Source organism: Pogona vitticeps, chromosome 6 (assembly GCF_051106095.1).
Source record: "Pogona vitticeps strain Pit_001003342236 chromosome 6, PviZW2.1, whole genome shotgun sequence".
Taxonomy (NCBI): Eukaryota; Metazoa; Chordata; class Lepidosauria; order Squamata; family Agamidae; genus Pogona; species Pogona vitticeps.
This window is the reverse complement of record NC_135788.1, coordinates 7,498,515-7,519,657: the sequence shown is the minus strand read 5'-3', so window position 1 is coordinate 7,519,657 and position 21,143 is coordinate 7,498,515. Positions and strand designations below refer to the sequence as shown.

Sequence of the window (21,143 nt, the reverse complement as noted above, 5' to 3'; positions counted from 1 at the left end):
GTTCCAAAATGGCCGCCGGAACCCCGGAAATGGGTGCCGGCAGCCGTTTTCGCGCCCTGCCCTCGCTTAGCGAAGGCGCGAAAATGGCTGCCGGCACCTGGAATCCTCGCTGAACGGGTAAGTAACGAAGGTATTGGAACGCATTAAACGAAGTTTAATGCGTTCCAATACCTTTCCCCTACCCGTTTAGCGATGATTCCGTATAGCGAGGGTTAATCCGGAACGGATTAACCTCGCTATACGGGGCACCACTGTATATAGGTGTGATAGCAATATCAGAAGGCCTTGCAGTAGGAATTGAAACATCGGCTAGATCATTGACTTGAAGACTGCTGTGTCGCAAGCTGGGAGTGGCACTTTAGAGAGTTGGTGTTTAAAATTCCTTCTCCAGATTTGTGAAAGGTGTTAAGATATAACTGCTCCCAAAAGCTTTAAGTGGTGGCATCTCAGTATTAAGTTGGAGAGTTAATGGATGTCTCTCTATTTCAGGTGTCTTTCTGTACTAATGCATCTTAGTTCAGATTTTGCATAATTAATTTCCAGCCCTGCCACTTCTGAAACTCCATTAGTATGTTCTTTCATTCAGGCATTGCCTGTTTTTGGGTTGTACAAGACCATTAATGTGTAATAGGAAAAAAGTACCTGTATTCTGCTGTGATTTCTTACATTTAGCTTGAATTCATCTTCTATACTGGAGACTAGAGTTTCAGTAGCTCTTGTAAACAGCAGGAGCAAAATCAGGTGTCTGTGGTACCTGTTGCAACTGTATTCTTTGGGATTCTGATGTGTTTATCCAGGTTACTGCTGCTGAGGTTAAATATGATTGATTAATTATGTTTATTTTCTTTGCAAAATTTAATTTCCTCTGCACTCCGAAGATGTATAGAGACAGAAAGGTAGTGGCATATTGCAGGAGTTGACACTGTATGTCAGAAATATTTGCCTTTACTCTCTGCTCACTCCACCCTGCCAGCAAACTCGCCACCCAGCAGCTTGATTAGTTTCCAAGGTGGTAAATTGAAGCAACTAGATCAAAAATCCTCTCTGGATTACATTCTCTCCACCAGCATCCTTCCATCACTGGCTTCAGCCACCAAAATTATTAAGCTCAGGGATGGTGGGTTGGGCAAAGAGATAGGAAATGCCCAACCTCTTGGCAGCAATGTCTGTGCTACTACAGTTTAAACACACTTTAAAGTGGTGGTCTTAACCAGAAAAGCCCTGCATGGTTTCAGAGGAGGTTTTCGAGACAATTGTACAAGTCTGCTTGTTTTTGAGACTGGACTCTGCACCATTTCCAGCTGCCATCTGAAATAAGAGAGGTGGTAACTGGAGACATGATCTTTTCAGATGTGGTGCTTTCTTTGTAATTATCTTTCTAGAGATACTCACTTTATATCACCTCAGGTTTCACTTTGCTAGCATATTAAAACTTTTTAAAATTTATCCAAGCCTTTTTGCTGCTCCAATATTTCAATGTCTTTTGCTATTCCAGTATTTCAGTGTTTTCAGCTGACGGCCGTTTTCTTCTTTTTATGCAATTTTTAAAATCAGCTGCTGTGGTTTTGTTTGCTAATATTTTTTTGTCTTCAAATTTCTAAGTCACTATATATTAAGTGTATCCTTGAAATACCTGCAAAATTAAACACACAAAATATTTGTCTACATTGGACTAATTATGGTTTCTGCCTTTTCGTATTCTTCAGTCTTTAAGGTATTTATGTCACTGTGTTTATTTGGACTGTAGAATGCCATGGTTCTTCTTCAGATTGTTTCATATGCTGAATTCACATTAAATAAAAGTGTAAATATATTCTTCTGGCTTCTATTTTATAGATTTACTCTAATAGAACTACTGTATTTTAAACCTGTGCTGTATTTGAAAGGCCTTTTGTACTGAATGCATGAAAGACGAAAATTGCATGAAAACACCAGATGTGGATATGTTCCTTATTGAAAAGAAGTAATTATATTCAATTAGTTCAAACCTGTGATTTTGCTAATGTTAAATGCATTGCTTAAAATGTGTTTGGGGGAGGGGAATACAGTTAAGAAATCAGCAGTATGGCATATTTAAAAGGGAAATGTGTGTATGTGTTCAATTCTTTACATATTAATATAGTGACTGTAGGCTATAAATATAAAAGTATATATAACCTGTGAATAAACAGAAGGAAAATATTTTAATGTAATAACCTAGTGGTTTCCTGTAAGAGGTGGTGTAAGTGCTAATTGTGTATTCTGCTTCAAAAATGCCATTTAAATTCTTGATAATACCATTTTTTCACTAGTAGATTTTGTGTGTATACGTGCCAGAAATTGTATCATATAGTATGGTTAAATTAAAAATTATGTTTAACTTTTCAGTATTCCTTTTTGAGGGGCTTCTCTTGTCCTTCTCTGTAAGATAAGAACAAAACAGGTTCTCGTACATGTTTCTCATTATTTTTTCTCTGTTACATTTTAAGCAAAATCACAAGTTTTAGTCCCCTCTTCATGGGTAAATACAAAGCCCTTGCTGCAATTCTGGGGAGGCAACACATACACACTGATTTGATGCATGTGTGTGCATGCCCCAGAATCACAGTGGGAGTTCCTTATTTTCCTATGAGGAATGGATTGAAACTTATGCAGTAGGATTTTGGCCACCAAGTCTTTACAGCTCTGTTTGGGTGACATAAGCATGAAATATATCCTCACTTCAGATATGTTAGTTTTCATTTGGGTTTCTCTATGTGAAATAATAAATTCATAATCAAAATATACTTCCAAAGTTTATTTCAAGAGAGACAAAGTATAATATCAATCATAAACATGTAAATGCCAGCTTGGAAGCTTATATTTGCAAAGAAATAAAGTATCGTTATATACTGTAGTTAATTCAATACAGTACAATTAGAATTAATTTTGCAATTGCTTGTTCTTTGTGAATATCCTCTTGGGTATGATTACAGCAATGTTAAGCATTTCATTGCATTTATTATTGTAATGTTTTATTATTGCTGTATGTTGCATTTTTTGTAAATCTTAAAATTTCTGGAGCTGCCATGAAAGCATGTGCATCTTTTGACTCCTGCTGAGATATGGCCAGATAAATTCAGACATGGGACACATTTAAACTCCTTTTACATATTGTTCTCATACCAACTCATATTTCCGAAAATCATTTTATTTCATTTCATTCTACATTTTCCTTTGTAAATGATGAGCCTCTTCTGTATCTGTTATGTTTTTGGGAATTTTATCCAGGATTGCTTGGGACCCATGCAAATTTGTGAACTGCACACAGCTTTCAGTCTTCCTGTAATGTTTATCCAATTTCTCATATGATGAAAAATAAATGATCTCAAAACATTTTCCTACCATCTCTTGTAATGCATAGTTATATTTTAAATATATATTTGATGAAATCTCATTTTTATGTGGAGTTTTGATTTAAATTATTTCAATTGTGTTTATGAACACTCTTCTGAAAAATTAATAGTTATTCTTGTCTCCTCAAAATTAAAACGACTGCAAAAAGTAAATGTTCATCTGTATTTCAGTAGGGTTGTTAATTTAAAAATAATCTTGATGGATGATAGGAGTTTTCCATTAATCCATTAAAATCATGGAAAAACAATGATTGTGAATGATAAGACATACTTTGAGTTTAGATGTTACAGACATCTGTTGTAGAAAGCATAATTTAAGAACAGGCAGTCTCATATATATGCCTGTCTCATGATGGTATTATAATATTCATGAAGGTGTTACAATACAATATACACTTCTATGAAAAAATAATTTTCAGACATCTGTTTCCCGATTTGTCTGGTCATGGTTTCGGTCAACCAAAAGAGTTTGTAATTGATTACATATTTTAGTACAATTTTTCAGCTTTGATAGCTGGGATACAGAGAATTGCACTACTTATTATCTTATTCCTTGCAATTCATTATGCAAGGAAAGTTATTTTCTTAATCATCTCTCCTTATCGCCAAACTACTCTTAAAGGAGGCTCTCAAAAGCAGTATCCCTGATGACAAATGTCTGTGGATTTTTCTCTGCAGAAGAAAATGAGGCCCACAGTGTGAGACAGGCTCTTCTAACATCCCTGAAGTATTTTTTCAAAGATCCTAAGGGATGGTAATTTAGGACAGGAAGCATTCATTCGATAATAGCTGAACCATTGAACAGAGGACAGCAGAATGTGTAGATTGGCTTTTAATATTTTTACACTTCAACTAATTTAGTATTATTTAACACGATCTGTAAATTATGTTTTCCCATATTATAAACATTTTGCTACTTGTATTTCATAGGCCTCGAAGTAGAGGAAGACCTGCAGTGGAGGATGAAGACAGCATGGATGGCTTGGAGGCAGCAAAAACAGAAAACACTGTGGAGACTGGTAAAGGAATATGTCTATATATGTATATACTGTATACGTATAGTGGCAGTGCTTTCTCTTTAGTAAATGTGGCAGTTGTCACATGTGCTTCCGAATGAAGTCTTTTTTTAAAAGGCTCAGAAATAAAAAGTGCTAGAAAAACAAATAAAAATAACTTTTCATTCTCCATCTCAGCCCTAAAAATCTCAGGTATAATTTTGTTCCTTTGTCCTTTGCTCCAAGTCTCCGCTTGTCCATGTGCTCACACAGGGTAAAATGTAGGCTATTTTTAGAATTTGGGAAGAAGCCAAGACCTATGGCTCTGACTTTCTGGGTGAGCCCACACTGAGGGGTTGTGCTGGAGGGAGTAAGCCCTCATCTAATCTTTATGGTCTTTTCTTTCTTAGCTACTGTAATAAGGGTTAGTCTTGGCTTTCGGACGCTTCGTTAATTGCTATTTCTTTGTAAAGTGAGTTAGTGGAGTCATATGTTAGATTTTATCTTTCAGTTTTCTTACTCTGGTTTACATTTTGGGTTTTAAAGTGTGTGTTCTCTGTGAAGCCAACGTTTATAAGGCGGGAGCCACTTTTGTCTAGGCAAGCAGCATTTTCCCCACAGTAATATGACAGATTTAAAATGTTTCAACCAGCTGTCTGTGTATGCAATAAAGTGTAGCAAATTATAACATATTCAGCCACAATTCCTGGTGATTGTGATTATGAAACACAGATTTGGTGAAAAATTGGTTCTCTCTGCAGTAGCTCAATGGATAGGTTCTACCTCCCCCTTTCTCTCCCACTCTCTGTCAGTTATGCTACCTTTTTACCCATAGAGGACACAAGGTGGCTCAACAACAATAAAAATAACATCATATAAGATATATTAGAAACAGAAGTATTAAAAGTCACTGTTTAAAAATATACCCACTCATTTGTTTGTACAGCACCTCATAATGGCCTGTACTTGTCCAAGTCAGTTGTAAGCTTGCTTTAAAAAGGAATATCTTTACCTGCCAGTGGAAGGACAAGAGAAAGGGGGCCAAGCTGGCTTCTTAGGGGAGTGAGTGCATTCCAAAGCCTGTTGAAGAGGCCCTGTCTTCCATCCTGCCAAAGAGCCTGTGTAGGTGGTGGAATCAAGATAAGCAACCCTGCAGAAGATATCGTAAAAACAGGATGGCTCATATGGGGAGATGGGTCTTTCAGATAACATGGACCCAAAGCATATAGTGCTTTACAGGTCATGACAGACACTTTGAATTAGGTCTGGATGTTGACTGGTAACCAGTGAAGCTGTTGTAATAGGAGACTTATTTGTTGTGGGCTAGTGCAAATGAACAGTCTGATAGCAGCATTTTCAGCCACCTGAAGTTTCCACACACAGTTCAAAGACAGACCCATATAGAATGCATAGCAGTTATCTAAATGAGATGTAACTGAGGCATGCATCACTGTAGCCAGATCAAACATTTCAAGGAACAGCAGCAGCTGGTGCACTAACTTTGACTGTGCAAACATACTCCTTACCACCACTGAGTGGTTTGGAATATATCCAAACTGCAGATCTGACTTTTCAGGGCAGGAGTAACACCATCTAGTATCTGTGCTACATGCTGAACATGAAGTCTGTTTCATTAGTATGCTGTCAAGTTTTCGACGCACAACACCTGATTTTTATATGGATCAAACAACATATTTACATAGGCCAAGCAATATAATAAATGGACACAATATTTCCTTTTCATCTGTGCAGAGGCAATGTTGAAGAAGTATTCTCTCTGTTCTTGGGCAGTGACACTATAACATTCCTCAGTATTCTGTTTTATCCCACATGCAATTCTGTATCTTTGAGGTACTGCATTGGAGTGATTCTGCTCCCGCTTGGATGGTTGATTCCAGAAGGGAGAGTTTATTGCTCTGACCTCTAGCAATTATGCGCTAGGGTTCTACAGAATTATGTTTTATCATGAATGCTATGTAGTATCTATATAAACAGCAGGAAAAGTTAGTCTAGAGGTCTTCAGATTGAGTTACTTACTTTTTAAATTACCGTATATGATCCTTAATCCTTCCAGTCATTGTATCCTCCATACTTTTGGAGATCATGTTATAAGTAAGATCTATAAACTGAGACTGTCGTAAGCATCAGATTAATCTCATCATTGAATATTATAGGAAACACCATCAGGATTAAAGCGCTTCTATTTTTAGTTTCCATCTGCATTCTTCAGTACAGCTCGTATCTATTTTCCTTGCCCAAAATATGTGTTTCCTCATCACAATGTACAGATTTCCAGTGAAAGTGTCTGAATATAAGTATTATGAAAATAGTTGACAGCAAAGTTCCCTCTAATTTTCCACCAGTGCTGGGTCTGGCCGTGCCTTGTGCATGCGGTGTTATAGCCACAACTGGAACAAAATGGGAAACAACACTGGCTGCGGGTGACCAGCACTCATGCAGCACTGCACACCCACACAGCTTAAGGGGAACATTGGTTGACAGTTTTAATGACAACTCTAATAGACGCAATAAGACACTTAAATAAGCACTCTGAGACTGACCAGTACAATCTTGCCTGTTCATTAGTCTTCTGCTTGGTCCAGTGTTTGTGAGTGTCCAAATATGGAGGCTGGCCAAATGTTTGTTTGATATGGAGCACTATTCTTTCTGACAAACTAATTTTTTAGCTTCTAAAACCCAAGCCAAAATAGAAATGCTGGCAAGTGATGTTCTTGTAATTTGAATGAAAGACATGGGCTGTGATTTAGATGTTATAACAGACAGGTGTCCTTTGTTATTACTGGGCCATTCAAGGGTTGTTTAGTTTCTTTTCCTCCAGGGGACTCTGTACAGTGTTGTATAGTTTCTTTTTACTGTATAATGGGCAGCCTTTTTTTTTTCTGGATCTGCTTGCGTGTTTTTCTTCTTCAAAACAACAAATAGCCGCCAGATTAGAGGTTAACCTTATTGCATACTACCTGATTGTGTTTCTTTGTACTGCATTTGACTTCCATTGAGGAACATTCTAGAATCTGTTGCCTCTTTCATTTTGATCCAGTTAGTTCTTTAGCCTCATTTCTCTGATGACTTTAACTTGAATTCTAATATGCCTTGACTTGTTTTACCCCTGAGAGAGACATAGCATTATAGAACCTTGCTAATAGACCGCAACTGTTTAGCCTTTTATTTTTGTAAAGTGTTGCAGTCAGTTACCAGATGTAGAGTTGCTTTTGTTTTCTGTAAAGGTGCCTACCTGGTAAAATTTATGTCAACTAAGACTCAGGCCTCATCATGTTTTAGGTGGCTGGGAAAAACAAATATGTATCCATCTGAATATTTTATTTTCTCTGTTTTTGATAGCTTCTCTAGAGGTGCTTTTTATTTTTCTATTGACCCACTGAATTCCTTCTGAAAACAAGATACAATTTTTTTTTCACACACACAGAGAGAGAGAGAGAGAGAGAGAGATTCCCAGAATATATATATAAAGGGAACATTGGTAGACAATTTTAATTACATATCTCTAATAGACGCAATAAGACACTTAAATAAGCGTGTATATATATATATACATACATACATACATACATACATATAAGTACAGTATATTATATATATTGACTTTCTCCCCAAAAGTACCAGAGGCTGGATGTCTATTGTATGACTGTAAAGTAGGACATATGACCAGTCACAAGACTACGCAAAGGACAGCTTGTCAGTGGCAGACAGCTTGCATGATTGCTCTTGTGCACATGGAAATTCTTAAAGGAATTCTGACCTACATATGTTTATATATTATTAATTGCACTATATTGTCATATAGAGCATATCTTAACCAGCAGTTATACTCAGCTGCTCATTAAGTTGGATCCATGTATGGGTTTGTGGCAGAAGTAGACTTCTCCACCTTTTACTCTCTTGTCCAGCTCCTTAAGGCTCCTGCCAATGCTGTGTGGAGAGCTGCGAGACTGGATGACTGGAATGTACTGAGGAAATTCACTTATGGACGGCGTCTCTGCCTAGGTTTCAGGGATCCTTCTTTCGTCTTGGTCATATACTATTCCTTCTGCAACGGTCCCTGGTCTTTTCTGTAGTGTTTGCTGAGAGATTTTGTGGGGAGGAACAGTCACAGGAGTCCACATCTGGCAGAAGACATCCACACACATGCACCTAAATCTTATTTTACCATTGTTGCATTAAGAGCCACAATGGCTAAAATGATGTTGCTTGGTGATGCCCATAGAAACCAAATCGTGCAGCTCGCAGCAGCTTTTCACTAGCAATTAAAAAGTCCCCACTTGAATTTTCATTGAGTTGGCAGGTTCCTGAAAATCAAAGTGAGGACATGTTAACTGTCAGCGAGAAGCCACTGTGAGTTATGCCATTTTTCTTCCACAGGAATAGCTGTGTGATAGGTCTTTGGCTGATGATTTTTTTGTATTTTGAATTGATGTTTCAGGAATATATCCCTGTTAGAGGATGACCGCATAGGCAGGGAGTGGTGATTCCTTCCATTTTCAACCGCTGTGTATTCGCTCAGAGTAGACTTCAGTCTGGATGGGCGGGATATAAATTAAATACAGTAAATAAACAAATAAATATTATTAATTCAATAAAGTGTGAGAAAGGCCATGTATGCCTTTATAGTGGATATGTAACGGTGGCGTTCTAATGTGACTGGCAGTCGAAGGAATGAATCCTGGTTGGTTAGAGCGGTTGGAATGTTGTGGGAATAGGTTTGTGTGTCAGTTAAGAGGAGACAGTTTGGAATTAGAATTAGAGAGAGATCAGTTAGAGCTCAGAAAGTTAGAGCAGTGATTTAGATCAGAGAGTCTGGAAAAGAAAGAAGCCTGTTTTAGTCAGGAAAAATAGTCTCTGCTAGAATTCATTAGAGACAGAACAATCCTAGGATATATGGATGTGTGTGGGTGTTTCCTTCTAGCTAACGCTTTCTGTAATGGCTCTAAATAGTGGTGGCTAGGTGTTAAAAAGTGCCTGCAGCCACCTGAAGAGCATGTCACGCAGCTTGTGTAAAAATTGGTGAAAAGATTGGCGCCTCCTGGAATGTCACACGAACATCATACTTACAGTTTGAAATGTATAATTTGGGGAAGTCAATAGAGCAAAATTACAAAGAAGAGGACAATGTCATGGCAGGCCGTTTTAACACTTAAACACTTTAACTCTTTAACACTTAAAACTGGAACCAGTACTCATCTTACTGCTCTTATTACACAGAAATCAAAGAACAATCTACATTGGAGGATGCCCAAGTGGAAGCGGACGGTGAGAAGAAGTTAACACAGATTCTTCAGTGCTCAGTGCCTGAGGAGACTGCAAGTTCTGTTGCCTCTGTTGGTGTTGAAGCGAAAACCAGGTAAACAAGACAGGTGTGGAATTAATGGTTGGGGGACGGGTTGGAACTTAGATGATGCTGGAGATACAGTCTTTGCATCATCTTGCCTCTGTTCCGAAGTATTATCTGTGTTGGCAGCTACTATATTTGGGGACTGGTGGAGTTGCTTGCAGGAGGAGGTGGAGTGGGAAAATACGTTTCGCAAGAGCTCTCTGTTATCAAATTACAAATAAAGATATCACCATTGTCAGATATCAACTCCAGAGATTTAAATATTTCTGGATATTTTAATGTGAATTGAATACAGCAGAGATTTCAGTCCCTTTAGCAATGTTGTAGTGGTCTAATGCTGGGTAAAACTGTTTGCCCATCTAGTCCAGTGCTATTTTTCTTGTCCCATGTGTGCCTCAAAGCTATTATCTTTCCCTCTCCCCCCTTCCCCATGTATGTGCTTTGCTTTAGTGTTCAGTTAGATGCTTCTAGGGCTATAGTTCTTAAAATATATACTGTATTCCAAGTTGTTCTACTGCAGATTGAATATGCTAATTTACCAGTTTATTTTCCCATTTTCTGTGTTTTGCAAACTTGTCTTCATTCCTTTTTGTTGCAGGCTCAAGCTTGTTCCATCACACAAATATAAATAAATCCAGATTATTTAAAACACCCTTCCAAATCTGCTAATTATTAAAAGAGCAGAGAAAACCTATCCATTATGCTTCTGTTATGAGCACGCCACTAATGAAGCATGTTGCATTTAAACTGTGTACACGTCATAACACCTGGTTATGATGTGTACACAAATATCCAAATATGAACCAGTAATATCCAAATATGAACCAGTAATTTCAGAACTTGCTATAACAGTTAACTGAACTCTGGTGTAGGGTTTAAAATGTATTTATTTTTATTCCTCTATTGAATTTTTATCCTGCCTTTCCACTGAAAAATTAATATTAATATGGCTAATAAAAACATAATAAAATTGAATTAAATTATAAAACCTATAAAATGCCTAAGTGTGTTTAATACCTCTTAAATACAATAAATTAACTTGGACTTCAAAGAGGTTTTTAATCCAAGGTAGTCCAGATTAATTATAAAACTGCTAATATTGGTTCGGCTTTATGTTGCTAATGTTTGTATTAAGAGCCTCTGATGATGGCAAGCGTGATCTTCTGTAGCTCTCTCCCAGCTGGTATGTGTACAAAAAAAAAAAAAAAACAAAGCATTTGCCCCATTGTCTCTCTTTGGTTTCACAAGACAGTAAAAAAAATTGGACAATTGAGGTATGTTTCATGTTACAGTGATGCACTCAGGCAGACACTGGTTATTCTCATTGAAACATTTTGCTTTTTTCCAGATCAAGCCATCAGTCTTGTTTTGTTTCCTGTTTAAATATTGTATATAAAAACCGACATGAAAGGAACTATTTAACATAACCATTAGTCCCCCTAAAGCATAATAACCTGCAAAGGTTATTAGGAGCCTTGTGGCACAGTGGCTAAACTGCTGTACTGCAGCCAAAACTGAGCTCACGACCCAGGGTTCAATCCCAGGTATCCGGCTCAAGGGTGACTCAGCCTTCTCTCCTTCCGAGGTCGGTAAAACTAGTACTCAGCTGGCGGGGAGGGGCAATGTGTAGCCTTCGTAATTAACTTGTAAACCACCCAAAGAGTGCTTTAAGTGCTATGAGGTGGTATATAAGCAGCATGCTTTGCTTTTGCTTTAAGGTGTGATCTAGAAATTACCAGAGTTTATCCTGGAATACCATGATCAACTAAGGTAGAGTTGTGTTTAATCCATTTATGCCCAGAGCTGTAAGGAATAAGTCAATCCAATAAAGTCCACGTTGTTCTTACCTCTGTAAAATACAAAGTGATGGAGAGGTGACATGTTAATCATTGTTCATTGATCCTTTTTAAAATATGCCATTTGGATAATTTGATCTTGCCAGTTATAAAGAGTTTTGCTTCTCACTCATTTCATTGATTCTGAAATAAAATGATTTGAAGGTGCTTCAGGATGATGAAAATGAGTACATACTAAATGCATACTAAAACTAAGATGAAAAAAAACCTTTACATATTTTTAGTACATCCTTTGATAAGATAAAATCTTACCTTTGTTGGTCATAGTAGAATGGAAAATATTCAGAATGTATTAAATGTCTTTCAAGGCCAATACTGTATTCTTTTGCAAACTTACTAGGGAATAATTATAATTTAATTACATTACTTTTGAGTAAGTATGGGTAATACTGGACTGCAAATTTCATGGAGGTGTGAAGAGAAGGACTGTTGGCTTTTATTTTGTAGGTCCTTGTGTAGACTAACAGGTGAAAAATGACACTTGTTTTTTAACATTTAAATGTATATTTTTAGAATTTGAGTGTTTTCTTCTCTGATGCACTTTATTTATTTATTTATTTATTTATTTATTTATTTATTTATTTATTTATTTATTTATTTATTTATTTATTTATTTATTTATTTGAGTTCTATTCCGCCCATCTAGACCAAAGGTCTACTCTCAAAGGATGTGCTTTTTGCATAGTTTTGCTCAAGACGTCATTTAGTTTAGGTTGTATATAAGCAGTATTTGTAGATTTTTGAGCCAGATAAATATCACCTATAAGCCCTTTTTCCTTAAAGTGGAGTTTTTTTTTTAAAATAAGATGGATCTGAAAAGATCTGATTTTTGAAAGTGTAAACAAACCCTTCTACTGTCACCCGACTCCCACCTGGTGATTGATGCCCAGTGGTAGTTTCTAGCAGTACTAAAAAATCTTTCCCTTATGCTTCTCTCAGTTTGTCTTGTTCTCACCTGTCAGAACAGCTCAGGATGCATCTGTTTAGCCATTGCCACAGCAATCATATTTATTGCCAATAAATGTTGTATACATTTGTTGTGTACTTCTGTTGTATCATGTGCCATTAAGGAAGAACTGATTTGTAGTGACCCTAATAGGGCTTTGCATGGTAAGTGAGGTATTTAAGGAGTGGATCCAGTTCCAATGAGTTTCCAAGACTGAATGGGGATTCAAACCCAGTCTCCTGAGACCTAGTCCATCACTCTAAGCACTACACCTCTCTGAGTATCCATACTTTTGTTAATAATAATGATAATGATGTGCTGTCAAGTCAGTTCTGACTTACTGCAAGTCATATTTAGGATTTTCCAGATAGAAAATACTCTGCAGTGGTTTACCAGCCCATTCTTCTGGGGGCCTCCTGGGATTGTGCAGCTTGCCCAAGACCACACAGGCTGGTTCTACTAGTAGGAGGCACAGTGGGAATCAGACTCCCAGCCTCTAATCAGATACCCTAAATCAGTGAGCTGTTTTAACAGTGATATTTGATTTGTATTTCCATATAACAGAGGAGTGTATTTTCATCTTTTGTGGCCATAAAATTGAATAGTTGGTGTTTATGAGGTGACCAAAAAAAACCCTACACTAAAGTAATTTTGTTGTATTTATTTACATTAAGAGGCAAGCTTTGTTGCTGACAATAATTTCATAAGTTTGTGTTCTGTGTCTTTTAGGTAGTATCTAAAGTTTTTTTTATAATTTTTTTTTTAGCAGTGAACAGCTCTGCGCCTTTTGTTACTGTGGGGAGCGAAGCTCATTAGGACAAGGAGAACTGAAACAATTCAGTCCAACACCAGGGTTTATTGCTTCTTGGAACATCCAGACTTTAAATAAAAGTGAAACTGGTGATAGCAATCATGACATTTGTGATAGTGCTCCAAGGCAGAACTCAGTCCTACACAAATCAAGAGGACAGAAGAAGTAAGTATTTTTATCCTTAACAAAATAAGCACATATATTACTGTTCCAGTCTTCTGTTGAGTTGCACATTAATGTACCTTGAAGTAACATTCAGGTAGAAGCATTTCTGTGCTTGTATGTGGTAAAAATAATTTTAAAATGTTAGTGTAGCATGCATTTTAAGTATTTGCATTGACTAAGTATGAGTTGAAAAAAAGTTTATATACTTACGATGTAGAAAATATAAATATGCTGTTATCAACAGAAACAGCTACAGAAAGAAAAAGGCAGAATACATTGAAAATTGTATTTTAAACCACGGCAGTTAGTAGCACGGCTAGAATTTTGGCTCTGTCTCTTAAGCATCCAGGGTCAGAATGCTTCTCAGCTATGTTGCTCCTTAGAATAAAAAGGTGGCATGTGACTGTTTCTCAGTTTGATCTGTACCACAGGGTGGTTGTAAGGTAGCCACTCTGTGAAAGTGGAGAATACAAATGTAATGTAAGTAGCTGCTGAAAACATTACCAGGTCTTTGATCTTGTTATCTATAAGAACATATTCTATAACTCCTAGGACGCATCTCACTTATAGAGCACTCACTATTAGTGTACTTTATGGTGATTCTGTCTTGCAGATGCTAACATTGTTTTACTAGTTTGCTTCTTTATTTATTTGTTGCATTTGTATCCTACCTCACCTCCATTTAGATCAAGCCGTTGGTCTGAGCTCTCTTCTCTCCACTTTATCTTCACAACAGTTCTGCGGGGTAGATCAGGTTGAGAGATGGTGGACAGCCTGTAGGTCACTCAGTGAGTTTCATGGCCAAATAGAAACTTGAACCCGGGTGTCCAGCGCTCTAACTACTGTTTTTCATTCTTGTAGTTCTAAACATCAGTGAACTAACTCTCTCATGGTAGTGTCTTTTGAGGAGTTCAATAATAGCTTGTTTCATATTGGAAAATGTATTTAGGTTTATTAAATTTAAAATATTGTGGGGAATGGTGGGGAAATCTGCTCATCGGTGGCCAGTGCAACAGATTTTTAAAACGCAGTTGAGATTTTCAATTTCTTTCGCTTTTACCCTGCGTAAACTCTTTTGTAAGGATGGTTTTGCTGTTCTTTTATGCTGGCTGATTAGCAGAGTTTTTTGTAGCCTATGGGAAAGCACAAAATTAATTTAGCTTGGAACGCCTAACTAGCTCTGTCCCCTGAGGATAGTGATGTAATCATACCCAAGTGCCATGTTGGCTGGCATTCAAGTTTAAGGTACTAAAGGGATTGTTGTGTTGGAGCTTTTTGATTGGTGGCTAATCCTGGAGGACTGCCAGTAGAATGAAGCCATAAAGTAGGAAATGAAACAATAACAAAAGCGAAGCAGGCTTTTCAAGGGACTTAAGGTGGATCACTTTAAGGAGAATCAGGGTGTCTAAAAGACAAACAACATGTTTAAAATTCAAGTCTGTGGTTCTGTTTCATATTTCTTTTCATTTGTGTAAAGCTGTTTTTAAAATTTTAAGTTAGGCACCAATGCTCATTTTTTAAAATATATATTACTGAATTTATAGGCTAGTATTCATGCTTACCTTGGTATCAGAAACAATAAAAATCTTCTAAATAAATTTTCTTAATGTATGTGGATGAAGTTCAGACTACTATGAACCATAACTAATGCAAATAGCTGACAAATATGGACTGCAGTTTTGTCTGCCCGAAGTCTCACTTTAGTGTAAGCACAGATATTTTCTACCGCATAAAAAGTGAATGCATGCTAACATGATCACATAAAGGTAGCATATATTTTAAGAAGAATTAAAGGCAAATGACTAAGATATGTGGAATTTTTTGGTAAAGGTTACAGGTTATAGAATCATGAAGAGGAAACTGCCCAGCACACTGTTAGGAAGTACAGCATGATTACACAGGAGGGCCAGATATACCGTAAATAAATAAATAAATAAATAAATAAATAAATAAATAAATAAATAAATAAATAAATAAATCCTGTTCCTTGCAGATAAAATTATTTCAAAAGAAAGCAATTTTGCAGTGTACAGCAAGAGCATGGTCACCATGTTTCCATTGCCAGGATCTCCCACCCTTCCTTACATTTTTCCTGACTGCAGGAAAAAAATATGTCTATAAAACATTATATACTTTATTCTCTACTCGTTGATAGCTCCAGTTGAGAGAGATGGCACTGCGGAAAGAGTAAGGGAAGAGAGGGACAAACAGCTGCATTTTAGAGCAACTCTGTTTAAAGCTGCTTTGAAAGAGTGCAAATTAGTATTAAAATACAACAGTGCCACAGACTATATCAAATTTAGATTGGTTCATGAGGCTTTCAAAAAATGTAATAGGGATTTTATTGTTTGATTGTCAGATAATTAAATTGTTTGTAAACTGCCACAAATTCATCTAGTCAGTATTGTCTATAGTTGAGTATCTGCCCATTGCTTTCCATGACCTCCGGTATCTTTGTTCTTTGCCTGATCCTACCTCCAAACATTCCCTCTTCTAATGTGTCTACAGAGACATGCAGTCAGAGGGGTGGTATAGAATATCTGCTCAGAATATATTAAAGGTTCAGGTTTCTCTGACACAAGAGAAAATATATTTCATAAACGGAGTTGTTCCAGAACAGAGTAATGCTGGATTTATTACTCAATATAAATAATTAGTTAGCAGTGTGAGCCAATAATGCGTGGCAAATAAATGAGTGAATCTAAAACAGAATAATGTTTTCTGCTCTTGTTCTCTTGATGAACTTTTGTCAAAGATTTAGAAATGGAAATTTCCATTTATTTCCAAATATTTTCAGATAATTTATAGATAGTACACAAATCCATACTGTGTTAATTGCAATTGCTTAACCAAATTTTCTATTGCGTACAGAGAGAAGTCTCATCAGAGTATAACATCGTGTACAAGTATAAGCACTCAGACTACTCCTGATGATCAGGTAGTCAAATTCTGGGATGAACTCAGAATGGTTGGCTTACCAGATGACATTGATGTCCAAGCCTTATTTGAGCCAACAGGTAGTGTACTGCTTTTAAATGTTCTCGATGATTAACATATAACTCAATTTAAAACTGCATGGGGAATTTCCCTCCTGCCCACTTCTATTCAACTTTCTGTGTGAAATGTCAAACTATGTATTTGCTTGATTAATGTGATACAGACAAGTTCTGCTTCCCTTGAACTAGTTTGTCTGTCCCATGAGTCAAGCAGCACATTTTGAGGACAGCAGCAGGCCCACCATAATATATAAAGCAGCTAGATCCAGGTATGTAGTTTTAGAGGAGGTAGCCATGTTAGTCTATGCTAGCATCTCAGGCAAAAACAAAAGAAACATTTTAAAAAGACAAAAATATTGTGGCACTTTAAAGATTAACTGCTGTATTTTAATGTGAACTTTTATGGACAAATCCACTTCCTCAGACAAGAATCTCACTCTTAGGTCTGAGGAAGTGGATTTGTCCAAGGAAGCTACCATAAAAATATAGCTGTTAGTTGTTGAAGGTGCCACAATGTTTTTGTCTTATTTTTAGATCCGGGGCAAGCCCATACTAGAAGATGGTTACTGACCTGAAATAATTAAAGATACATTCACACTACTGAATAGGGCTTTGCTATTAAGTCACTAAATCATTAATTTTCACACAATCTAGTAAATTGGTGAAAATAGCAGCAATAGCAAATTAAGCTATGGAACTGGATAATCCAGTTCTAGTTGAAAACCATGGTACTGCTACATGTCAAGAGTGCAGTAAAATGGAGTATGTGGAAAACTTGCATTTAACTACACAATTTGTTTTCAATATTTCAAGACAATAATAACATTTTTTTCAACTTGCATTCTTGGAAAAGATATACTTTATTTCCTTGCTCTCCTGTAAAAGATCATATGTCACAAATAAAAGTTAAGCTGGAAGTTAAAGAAAAATGAATGCATTTCCTGTTTAAATAGTCATTATGTCTGTCTATCAGAATCTGTCTCATGTGTTTCCCTTTGTCTTCTGTCTCTGAAGCAGTAAAGTAAGTATTATTTGGCAAATGCTGTAAAACTAATCCATTCATTTGCTGATTATCATGTGATAGGTTACTGCTGGGCTCATCACCGCTGTGCGGAATGGTCACTGGGAGTTTGCCAGACTGAAGAGCAGCTACCAGTGAACGTGGACAAAGCTGTTGTCTCAGGGAGCACAAAAGTGAGTTCAAAGTCATTACAACATTGTGACTTTTACATCCTTCAAAATTTCTTTCAAGTGTAAATACCAATGCATGCAGAAACCACATCACTAAGACATTAGTTTATTATTTCAAAATAAATTTTCATCTGTATGGACTGTGCTTTGCCAATATCAACTTCGGTTTTAGAGCCAGTAGGAGAAGAAAAGGGAATCCTCTTGGAGTTGTCCTGTGAACAAGTACCATGTTTCCCCGAAAATAAGAGTCTTTTATTAATTTTTGCTCCAAAAACTCATTAGGGTTTACTTTCAGGGGATGTTTTTTTTTTTCATGTACAACAATCTACATTTATTCTAATGCAGTCATGTCATCATCTTCTGGTTGCTGCACAATGGTGGAGGGCAAGGTTTCACTTAACTGGGGCTTAATTTTGGGGTAGGGCTTATATTACGAGCATCCTGAAAAACCATACTAGGGCTTATTTTCAGGTTAGGTCTTATTTTTGCGGAAACAGGGTATTGATTTAAGAGCTGGGACTTTAGATTATTTGTTACTTGATTCACTTCTCATGCTGAAATAATGGCACAATTGGTCTTCCCGAGAAATCCACTCCCAACTGAAAATGAGTCCAAAACAGTCATTTCCATTTTTTTCCCTCCCAAATATCAGACCTGTAAAAAGGGACAGTCTTCTCAGGGGAAAAGTCTTTAAGTGGTTTAACTATTATGAAGCACCCCAATAAAGATTGAGGTGTTTGAAACACTTTGGTTTTCAGTTAGTGAGAAACAACTGCAGCAAAGAAGTTTACAAATTCCTTTAAAAATACTTGCTATAAATTGTGCTGTGGTGATATACCATGAAGCTTTATGAAGAATTGAAAAAGTAAAATTATTTATATATTTGGCGGCTTTGTGATGGTATTATTGGGAACAGTGGTACTTGTTGTGAATTTTTTTTCCTGAATAATAATTTAAGTATCTGGCTTCAGAGCCAGATGTGAGTTCAGTTCCCCACTGTGCCTCCTTGACAAGGGCTGGATTCAATGTGCTATAGGGTCTAGCAGTGATGGCGAACCTTTTTGAGCCTGAGTGCCCAAATTGGGGAGGGGGAACCCATTGGGTTGCGGGCAGCGGCGGAAGTGGCTGCAGCGGAAGTGGCGACGGAAGGGGGAATTGCAGGCACAGAGGTGCCTCCAGACCCCAATCCGGATCCACCTCCAGTCATGCCCAACCCCTGCCAGCGTCAGCTGCTCTGGGATCCTGGCCCACCATCTGTCGAGGCGCTAGCACTGTGGCTGCAGCTGCCTCCTCAGGTTTGCCTGTGTGTGGGGGGTAGCAATCCAGTGACTTATGGCTTGCGTGCCCCCAGAGAGAGCTTTGCGTGCCAGCTGTGGCACACGTGCCATTAGTTTGCCATCACTGGTCTATAAGGGTCCCTTCACTCTCCATTTCTCAGATGATTATGATTCTCTTTTTTTAGCTGCTTAACATGTGTTCTCATTTGTTTATTTTCTTGTGCTCTAGGTAATATTCTGGTTTAATGCTTTCAAGCAATTGTAGTTTTGCTTTGAATGCCATGCTTAGGCATGCTTATAGTAGGAATATTTATGTTCTGTTTGGAAGTTATTTTTCTTATCTTTATGAAACTGATTGGGCTTCAGAAAGCTTATCACTTCTCCATAAGGGCTTGGGTTCCCCTGTTTTTTCCTTAAATTTATGAGTTAATCATATGAGCTCTGATTATACGTTATACAAATCAGTGCATGGAAAGAGTTGCAGATTTTTTGTGATCAGTTGTTAGGAGGCGATGTTCTGCTCCTTATTGAATGCTTTTTGCCTTTTTGCTTTTTGGATTCTGTAAATACTGTATGGATTCTTAACAAAATAGTTTTATTATGTCTTACTGCTTCCTATGCCTATCATCATCATCATCATCATCATCATCATCATCATCATCATCATCATCATCATCATCATCATCATCATCATCATCATTATTATTATTATTATTATTATTATTATTATTATTATTATTATTATTATTATTATTATTATTATAACTCCAGGCACAGTCAAAATTATAAAAACATTGAGGGGTATTATATAATAGATACAAGTTTTAACCAAAAACCTAAGTAGCTGTTAAATATCGGCACAGTATGCATGCTGTTCTGTTTTTTGTAGCCTGATGATGTGATTTCTGAGGTCTTCAACTGCTTCTAGTACTGTGTGAAATTTCTTGATATTATTCCCAAAGCCGCAATGACGACGGGGACCACTGAAGTGTGTTTCTTCCAGAGGCAAGATGTTTCGATGGTCAGGTCTCTGTACTTTGTTAGTTTTTCCAATTCTTTATTTTCAGCTCTGGCGTCTCCTGGAATTGCAGTGTGATTGATTTAGACATTTCTTTGTTCTATTACTGCTGTGTCTGGTGTGTTACATTCAAGATGTCTAATCCATTTGGATCTGGGAATCCTAGAAGATCTTGACTTCCCCATTTTATGACACCTTCTCTATCTGATGTTCCCATGGGTTTTTGGAGGCTGGCAAGTTTTTTTTTTTTTTTTTTTTTTTTTTTTTTTTTTTTTGCATAATGACTAGTGCACTAATTTTGCCACTCTATTATGTCTAATTTTGTAATCTGTTTGTACAATCTTGTGACACAGTTCCATCTTTTTCTTGGCAGAGTAGACATTTGCTGTTAGCACTAATTCCTTGGATCTTAACTTTCATTGGTTTGGAGTTCTTGTTCTTGAGCAGCAAAAATCAAGCCTTCAGTTTCTTTCTCAAGGGTCCCCAGTTTTAGCCATGCCCATGTTGAATTATGATCATGCTTTCCGTTGTTGTTGTTGTTGTTATTAAAAAAACTCCAAGCACAGTCAAAATTATAAAAACGTGGACTGGTATTATATAACAGATACAAGTTTTAACAAAAAACCTAAGTATCAGTTAAATATCGATGCAGTATGTATGCCGTATTTTGTAGCTCTGGTGTTGTGATTTCTGAGATCTGCAACTGCTTATAGTACTGTGTGAAATTTCTTGATATTGTTTCCACCAATAACTATGGTGACCACTTGTTGTTGTTGTTACTACTACTACTAATCTGTGTATGAATATAAAATATGCTACAGTCCCAGCATTCTTCTTCCATATTTAGATAGTACAGTGGACCCTTGACTTACAGAATTAATCCGTATTGGAATGGTGGCTGCAGGTCAAAAAGTCTGTAGGTCGAGTCTCCATTGACCTACAATGCATTGAAAACCGATTAATCCCGTAACAGGCCATTTTTGTTCCATTTTGGTTTTTTTCTGGTCTGTAAGTCAATTCTCAGGCTGCAAGTCAAACCTAAATTTTGCAGCCAGAGAAGTCTGTAACTCAAAAAGTCTGTAAGTCAAGCCGTCTGTAAGTCAAGGGTCCACTGTATATATTTCTGTGACAGCCAGATGTAATCTC

General features: G+C 37.0%; 1 protein-coding gene across 15 annotated transcripts in view; it reads left to right on the top strand.

The window, feature by feature from the left end:
• Positions 1–21,143, top strand: part of KMT2C (lysine methyltransferase 2C) — a 168,403-nt gene that overhangs the window by 41,906 nt on the left and 105,354 nt on the right. For all 15 annotated transcript variants that reach the window (XM_073002867.2, XM_078378507.1, XM_073002863.2 and 12 more), the window contains 5 exons: positions 4,305–4,393; positions 9,608–9,746; positions 13,306–13,515; positions 16,387–16,532; positions 17,596–17,705. In XM_073002867.2, coding sequence (XP_072858968.2) covers positions 4,305–4,393; positions 9,608–9,746; positions 13,306–13,515; positions 16,387–16,532; positions 17,596–17,705 — 694 coding nt within the window. The remainder of the gene's footprint in view (positions 1–4,304; positions 4,394–9,607; positions 9,747–13,305; positions 13,516–16,386; positions 16,533–17,595; positions 17,706–21,143) is intronic.